Source organism: Mus caroli, chromosome 19, assembly GCF_900094665.2.
Source record: "Mus caroli chromosome 19, CAROLI_EIJ_v1.1, whole genome shotgun sequence".
NCBI classification, from domain to species: Eukaryota; Metazoa; Chordata; class Mammalia; order Rodentia; family Muridae; genus Mus; species Mus caroli.
The window spans coordinates 1,603,142-1,611,383 of record NC_034588.1 but is presented as its reverse complement, the minus strand read 5'-3'; the positions used below and the strand labels follow the sequence as shown (position 1 = coordinate 1,611,383).

General features: G+C 51.0%; 1 protein-coding gene across 1 annotated transcript; it reads right to left on the bottom strand.

Annotated features, from left to right (window-relative positions):
- Nucleotides 1–419: 419 nt before the first annotated feature.
- Ctsf (cathepsin F) lies at nt 420–6,239 on the bottom strand. The gene is made up of 14 exons (XM_029472899.1): nt 5,893–6,239; nt 5,583–5,681; nt 5,225–5,309; nt 5,071–5,132; nt 4,801–4,876; nt 3,253–3,366; nt 3,000–3,145; nt 2,820–2,916; nt 2,660–2,740; nt 1,802–1,921; nt 1,658–1,722; nt 1,487–1,577; nt 1,025–1,083; nt 420–941 (listed from the first exon to the last, which is right to left on the bottom strand). Exons 1-14 carry the CDS (start codon nt 6,109–6,111, stop codon nt 867–869), a joined length of 1,389 nt encoding a protein of 462 aa, XP_029328759.1. The 5' UTR covers nt 6,112–6,239; the 3' UTR covers nt 420–866.
- Between the last annotated feature and the right edge of the window lie 2,003 nt (nt 6,240–8,242).

Sequence of the window (8,242 nt, the reverse complement as noted above, 5' to 3'; positions counted from 1 at the left end):
TAAGTACACTGTAGCTGTCTTCAGACACTCCAGAAGAGGGCGCCAGATCTCGTTACAGATGGTTGTGAGCCACCATGTGGTTGCTGGGAATTGAACTCTGGACCTTCGGAAGAGCAGTCGGGTGCTCTTACCCACTGAGCCATCTCACCAGCCCTAGATTTATTTTATATGAGTATATTATCACTGTCTTCAGACACACCAGAAGAGGGCATTGGATCCTATTACCAATGGATGTGAGCCACCATGTGATTGATGGGAATTGAACTCAGGACCTCTGGAAAAGCAGTCAGCTTTTGGTTCTTAAGGGGAACCTGAGCCCTGGAGGTCCTTGGTGGGCCGTCTACCCCACCCTGACCCACCAGGGGTCCCTAAGGACCCACCTTTTCCTTCAGAGACTAAGCACTTACGCCACACAAGGAGAGCAGGCTACCTCTTTATTGCCCTTAGAGAAGGCCGGTTACAACTTTCCTGGATGTGGAAAGGGACCAGAAAACTGACAGCATCAGACCGAGGAGCACCAAAGCAGAAAGACAGAGCCTGCTGAGGACAGATCTAGTTTTACGACGAGCATATTTTCATCCTGCATCATGCTGTAGCCCAGGTTCTTGCCCCGGCGCTGGCTTCCATGAAAGCCTCCTGCACTTCAGGATCCTCCTAGCTACCATAATCGAACACAGATGCAGCTGGGGAACTTCCGATGAGCACTAGAGGAAAGAGGGAAGAAGGGGCCCAGGGCCCACTGCTCGCCCTGAGGTACAAAGTGCCTGGTCCTCAACCAGCTCTGTCTCTTGAGGAAGGGCCTGGGCATGAGTCGGGCTAAGGAAGGGGCCACTGTGACAACATCAGGTCCTGAGCCAGCAAGTCTCTCAGTTCACCACGGCTGAGCTGGCCATGGTATTCACACCACAGGCCCCAGATCCACGGTACAAGTAGTAGTAACCCTGCAAGACAGCGGGGCTTGGTTAGAGGGCTTGGGTAAGGGAGAGGCTGGAGGGGGGTCAGAGGCCAACCAGGCAAAACTCACCTCCTCACCCCAGTCACTGCCCCAGCTGTTCTTGATGGCCCAGTAAGGAATGTTAGAGCCTGGGGAACAATATGGAGTACGAGAAGTCAGAGACCCTTCTCCACTCAGAGATTCATACACTGCACCCTTTAAATATCGTCAGTGGGCCTATGGTGTAACAGGAAATAGGAAAACGGCAAAGAGCCTGTAAGGCTCACCTACCATCCTCATGGAGACCCCATGCACCTACAAGGCTTAGAGAAAGCACTTGTCCAATTGCCTCTAGAACAACCCTCCAACCTTCCCCAGCCCCAGCTTCTCCGCCTACAAAACACACGGGTGTTTTTCTGAGGCTGGGGTTCAGGACAAGATTCTCAGGCATTACCAGGGTGATCCCCCTCAGAAGGCCTGAGAGGCTGCTATCTAGCCTCTGACTGGGGCCTGAGGTTGACGGAAGGGAAGCAGGAGGCCAGTGGAACTCACGGTTGCCATAGCCCACCAGCAACACAGCATGGTCGATGAACCAAGGGCTGCAGAGGGGCCGGAATGGGTGAGCAATCCCGTGGCGATAGAACTGAGAAGAAAACGAAGCATCAAGGACAAGGGAGGAAGGCACAGGCGAGATGGGGAGGGACAGAGAGGTCAGGACCTCACCTGCATGCCGAAGGCATTAATGGCAACTGAGATCGGTCCTTTCTGGGCCAGCCAGGCTGCTATCTCTGAAAGGGGAAGGCAGTGCCAGTGGTACCTTGGCCCAGCAGTATTGACCTGGACCCACCCACAGCGACCCCCACTCACTATTCTCATTCCGGCTCAGCTCCACTGAGTCATTGATGTAGACTTTGGCCATCTGTGCTGAGAAGTTGCAGGTCTGAACATGGCCCTGGTAGCCGTAGTCATCCTCTGTCTCCAGCCCTCCTGGGGAATAAGTGGACTTCTGTTTATGACTTACTCACGTTCTCCCAGACAGAAGACTGCCGAGCATCCCACAGACATGAGGTCACATGCTCCTTACATAACCCCAGGGCCCCGGCACCCCTCTGAAGAAATCTCCTCAGACTAGTGATGACACATCTAGGGATGAGAGGGTGTGGGGAAGAAGCTACAGTGTCTATCAACAAAGGCAGGCCTCCACTCCCACCTCTGCCTCCCTGCTGAGGCCTTATCTCAGGCTGCCTGGCACCTCTGCCCTCTGCTGCTTGTCCTGCTGACAGTCTACTGCTGATGTAGCTCACACCCTTGGAGGCGCCTGGACCAGCTTCTTTCTAAGCTATTGACGGCTCTTAGCTTGCCATCCTTTTACTACCACAGCCCATGGCTGAATTTAATACCTCCCCTCAGGAGAGAGATGCGTTGCTGTCTAGTTTGGTGGAATAATAAGAACACAGACTTCCAGGACATGAAAACAGCAAGACTCACTGGGTCCTTGCCATGCGTCAGAATCTTACATCTATTCACTACCTCACTTGCCATTGGACACGACATTGTAGATCCCATTTCATAGCTAAGAAAACTGAGGCTCTGACAAAACTCACTTACTGTAGGTCTTCAGTCAGAAAGGGTCAGCAAAAGACCAGAACCCAGTTTGGTGTGACCCTCATGCCCTCTTGCAAAGAGGTGGTACCTGCTGCCCCGCCTAACCAGATTAACACATACCCAAATTCTTTATGGCTGCATAGGCGTTGGAGGGCAATCCACCCAAGCAGGCTTTGTCCACCTTGTCACAATCCAAGAGCTCTAGGAGACAGAAGACTGGTTCCAAGGGGCCCTCTGAAGGGGCTGGTCAGGAGAAAAGGGACTAGAGCAGGATGCTCACCCTGCTCTGACAGGGAGAGCAGAGTCCCCCGGTTCAGGAACCATTGGCCCTCCACGTTGCCTGTGACAGAAAAGGCCCAGCAGGAACCACACATGCCCTGCAAGACAATGGTCACAGTCAAGGCTCTCTCTTCAGGCCCCATGCACTCTACCTTCCTATTCCTACTTCTGGGACTCCAACCTGGTTCTTCACTTCAGTGACAGCCCCTTTCTTCCTCCAGTCCCATTCAGGCGGGGCGAGATCATTTATGGACTTGGCTGGACTCATCTTCCTGCCAGACTCCTTCTGTAAGAGGGGATTCAGGTAGATGGTGTGGAATTCCTCCTCTGTGGGTAGAGAAGGGCAGGGCAGAGAGGAGTGAGTATTTGAAGCCAGCCCTCATGAGGAGCCTGAGCAGCACAAGTTCTGTGTCAGCTTTGGTCACCATCCCCACCTGTGAGGTCACTGAACTTGGTGATCCCATACTGAGCTGTGCCTCGGTCCAGGGCCTGAATCTTCTGTGCTCGTATCATATTTCTGGCAAAGACAGTCAATCGCCACTGGGCTTCTGAGGACCAAAGAGAGGGAGAGGGTCCTGAACCCAACCAGATCATAAAAGGAGCAATAAGTGGGGGTAAGCGTCTGAGTGTGAGTGATTGTGTGTATGAGTGTACGTGTGAATTAACATGTGTGCACACATGAGAGCGTGACTTTGTGTATGCATATATGCACATACATGCATGCACATGTGTGGTGTGTGTGTACCTTTGTGTATGTGCATGGATGAGTGTGTGCCTTTGTGTATACTTCTGTATACATACATGTGTGTGTGGAGTAAGTGGTGTGTGTGTGTGTGTGTGTGTGTGTGTGTGTAGATCAAAGGGCAACCTTTGGCGTCATTTCTCAAGGCCTTCCACTTTTGTTTGAGGCACAAATGGTCTCTTTTTGGTTTGGAGCTCAAGTGAGCTAGACGGGCTGCCATAAGTCTATTTCTTTCTCCTTTTTCACTGCTGCTGAGGTTACAAGTCCAGACCGCCATATCGGGCTTCTTTGGTGGGTTCTGGGGATTGAAGTCAAGTCTTCACACTTCCAAGGCAAGGGCTTTATTAACTGAGTCCCTGCTATAGTCCCTGAAGCTGTTTGTAAGGATAGATCCCTGGGGCCAGCAGAATAAGACATGAGGGAAGCCGACTTCAAAGTGAGAGGCATGCTCAACTTTGGGGGCCCAAACTGGAACAATGACTTGTTGAATATAAAACCAGTAATCTAAATGAGACTGAAGGGTGTCACCCAGGAGAGGTTACCGGAAAGGCCATGACAGAGGAAATCCATAGAGAAAATCTGGTCTAAGTCTTACCCATCCTGCCTAGAGGGATGAAGCCCATGGTTTCTGGTTAGGAAGACAAAACAGAAGGAGGAAGCCAGGCCACTCCTTGACAAGATGGCTGCCTAGAAAGCTGGATAGGACCTTAGGGCTATGGGCTCCTTGAGAGACACAGGATCCTTTTTGTTTGGTTTCGGACCTGGACCAGGGACTGAGGTGCATATGTTACATATCAAGGCAGACCTGGCCTCCAGCTTCTCCCAGCACCCTCAGTCCCTACCCTGGCACACCCGGAAGCTCCAGCTTCTCCCAGCACCCTCAGTCCCTACCCTGGCACACCCGGAAGCTCTTCCAGATACAATCCAGACATTTTGGTCTCCTCACTCTTTCCCTTTCTCTTCTTTTCTTCTCTCTCTGTGTGGGCCCTTTCTCCCCTTCTCTCCCTCCCCTGCTCTCCCCATGGTGATTTCCGTGGCCTAATCACTGGGGCCAGTGAACTCGCCAGAGAGCAGTTTCCCAATAAACCTGCAGTTCATATCATCTAATCTGGCTTGATCTGGCTCCCTTTACCACCGGAGAAATAACTTATCAGTGTGTACTTTATCTCCTCAGTATCAAGATGCCATGACGGGAGAAGGCCCAGGTCTGACTGAGACGGATGACAAGGCTGGGGCCTACCTTCCCTCGATTCATAAGTCCGGTTATAGGTAGTCATGAAGCCCTTGAAGAGTGGAGCCATCTTCACAGAGAAGTCCTAGGAAGGCGAAAGTTACAAGTCCAGCCAGACCCCAGTGAGCTGACTGAACTCTACCCTGGAGGACCAAGACAGGGAAGTCACTATGGGAAGAGGAAGTGAGGGGGAAGAGAGAGAAGGGGCGTGCAGAGAAAGAGAAGAGAAGGGAAAGAGGATCAAGGGGCCTTTGTCTCTCCTAGACACAGGGTCCTCACCTGGGGCAGGGGATCCTTGTCCAACAATGGAAGGAATGAGCTGAAAGTCGCATTTCTAAACTCTGGATAGGGTCGGAACAGAGAAGTAATTAAGGCTGGATTCTGACTCAAGTATGGTCTGGGCTCTCCCAGGCTCCTTGAGCAATCCCAGCACCTGTAACCTTGGCATTCACTGGGCTACAGTCCCTCCTCAGCAGCAAGTGTTCTTTTAGCTCTTCCAGGACTTCAAAACTGCAGAGCTGGAGGCAAAGAAAGAAGACGGTCTCGGGACAGTTTGAAACAAAGTCCTGGCAAGAGCAGCTAGAAGTTCCTCAAAGGAGAGCCACATGGAAGGCTGTCATAACTTGGTGAAAGAGGGAGGCCAGCAGCAGACACCCAGCACCCAAACACCCGCCCTTTCAGAGCATCTTGGTCTCTAACTTGGTATCGCAGGAGTAACCGATGCCTCGACAGGACCCACCATTCCAATTGCTTGCCAGCTAGGGCCAACAATACCTGACCTCTTCACTCACCACTGTTTTCTTCGTCTCGGGCAGTGGGCACACCAGGGGATCACTGCAAGGTGGCTCCTCTAGTGTGGCTTCCAGGGAGAACAGAGAGCCCTGGCCGGCCTGGATGGAGAAGAAGTTGGGGCTGGCCCAGCCATCCCCTCCCCCTTTACTCCTCTTAGGAGACCATTGCCCATCTGTGCCTCCCTACCGGATACAGGTCTGAACAGGTCCTTCCCTCCCCTGTCCTGGCCATCACCCCAAATTTAAGCCAAACTCCACCTTGCACCATTCCTGGGCCCAGGCCCCGCGCCCGCTCCCTGCGCGTCCTCACCCGGTGGACGCGCCCGCGCACCGCCCCTAGCACAGCCCTTGTCCCCGCAGCACGGCCGTAATTGTACATGTCCAGCGCGAAGCGGGCGGGGGCCAGCAGCTCCTGGGACGACAAGTTCCAGGCCTGCTCGTCATCCGCCCAGGGCTTGGCGGGGACGGGGCTCAGGGCCACAGTCGAGAGCAGCGTCAGCAGCCACAGAAGCTGCAGTAGGGGCGCCATAGCGAGGTCGAAGCTGCTCGCCCGGATTCACTGACCCACAAACGCAGGGATCAAGAGACCCGAGGCGGAGCCTGCTGTCAGAGGCCACAGAGAGTTTCCCTACAACGCTGGAGAACGCCGGGGCGGCCAATGGGCACCGATTCCTGGCGCTTGCGCTCTCGCTTATTTACGCGAGGCACGTGGACCTCGGGGTGCGGTGGGGGGGGCGCGGGGGGGGGAGGTGGAGTGAGGGGAGAGGGCACTAGGTTGACAATAAAATAAGAATCTACGCCCTTTTCTATCTTACGCAGGAAAAGCCAGATCCTTTTAACCATGGCAGACCTGTGAAGTCAATGCGGTCCCATTGCATAGATAAAGAAAAAGAAGCTTACAGATGACGCTGATAAGAGGTGAACCCAAAAAATTAGAGGTGAACCCAAACAATTGGGTCAACCGGGCGTGGTGGCGCACGCCTTTAATCCCAGCACTCGGGAGGCGGAGGCAGTGGATTTCTGAGTTCGAGGCCATCCTGGTCTACAGAGTGAGTTCCAGGACAGCCAGGGCTACACAGAGAAACCCTGTCTCGAAAAACCAACCAACCAACCAAACAAACAAACAAAACAAAACAATTGGGTCCTCAGCCTGCCTTCGCGGTGTGATCTCACCTTTGAGGCACCTATTGTCATTCACGAAATGGTCAGTAATATTATGGGTTCTGGGACCAGAGAATGTAGTTAGTTCAGTGGACAGTGTTTGCCTAGCTCTCACAAATGCCCTATGTACCACCCCCCAGCACGGAATAAACCTAGCCTGGTGAGGCACTCAGGAAGAGACAGAAAGTTCTGAAGTTCAAGGTCATTCTTGGATACCTAAGAGAATTTGAGCGTAGGCTACATGAGTCTGGCTGTTGTGAGGCTTAAAAGACATCTATATACATAATCAACAAAACTGTGGAAAGGGTGGGATCGTACCTTAAATCACTTAAGCACTGTGTTCCAGGACTGCCAAGGGACAGCGTCACAACTGAAAACAGAGGGTGGGGAAAAAAAAATCTCCAAAGTGTAAAAATGTATGAGGGAACAACAAAATGAATCATAAACCAAGAGGCATTCTCGTAAGCCTCTGCACACTTGGAGAGGGACCGGAAAGGAAGGTTTTTTATTATTGAAAGGGAAATTTCCATAAACTGCTTGGATACAAAAATCCAGAGGCAAAAATTCTCCTCAGCTCATTGAAGGAGCTGTTGTATGTTATCTAAAGGCGTTAAAATCAGCCGTGTCACAGAAATCTTGTGTATATGCGTGGAGTGTGCAGAGTATGTATATGTGAAGGAGGTTTTTGAAGTCTTTAAGACAGTTCCCTTGGTTTGTTTGTCTTTAAAACAGGGCCTATGTAGACTGCTAGCCCCACTCCAGTAGTGACATGCATGACAGGCCAAAAGCCTGGATCTTGCCCAGGGCCTGCTTCTTTTGTTCCACCCCGAGATTGGAGTTTCTGCCTTAGCCTGCTTCCCGATTACAACCTAAAGATTGAGGCTCGTTTCCTTGTCCTTGGCCAATGTCAGATTCCTGCCTAGCGGAACCCTATAGGTCTCTCCACAATGCATCCCATTAAGAATGCATCTGCTGTATTTATAAGCAGCACTTCTATGGGAGAGAAGTTTATGTGACTAGATCACGTTTGCTCTTTTGAGTTTCCTCCTACTTCAACACAGATAATTGAATAGTGTGCTGTAGCCAGTGTTTTGAAATGTTAAAAAATCAAGCTTTAATTTGTATACTGAAAGCCAAAAAACATATATATAGCGCAGGACTTAAAATTCTTGAAATTGTTCATTTTTTAGATACTGCTAATTCTCAAATTTGCGATTGTTTATACATATATAACTCAAGTTAAGAAAAAATTCTGTTCCTTTAAAGGACTGTCTTTGGACATTTAAGAACTTATTCTAGATTGCCTGGACAAGATCTCTTAAGGGGAGGCCACCCCAGATTTATATCCCAGGCAGATTATAGGCCTTACCCAAAAAATAATTGGCCATGTAATCTCATTATTTATATCATCAAAATAGTGATGGCTTGAGATAATTTGGTATTTTTAGAGAATGTGCATGGCATATTGTAAAGACTTGCTCTCAGTGTCCTCAGTGTCT

Excerpts from the sequence above, each read along its gene's own strand:
- Ctsf (XM_029472899.1), bottom strand. The coding sequence starts at position 6,111 with ATGGCGCCCCTACTGCAGCTTCTGTGGCTGCTGACGCTGCTCTCGACT. Across the intron at positions 3,146-3,252 it reads CAAGTTCAGTGACCTCACAG|AGGAGGAATTCCACACCATC; the intron begins GTGGGGATGGTG and ends CTCTACCCACAG. Across the intron at positions 2,741-2,819 it reads GCTCTCCCTGTCAGAGCAGG|AGCTCTTGGATTGTGACAAG; the intron begins GTGAGCATCCTG and ends TCTGTCTCCTAG.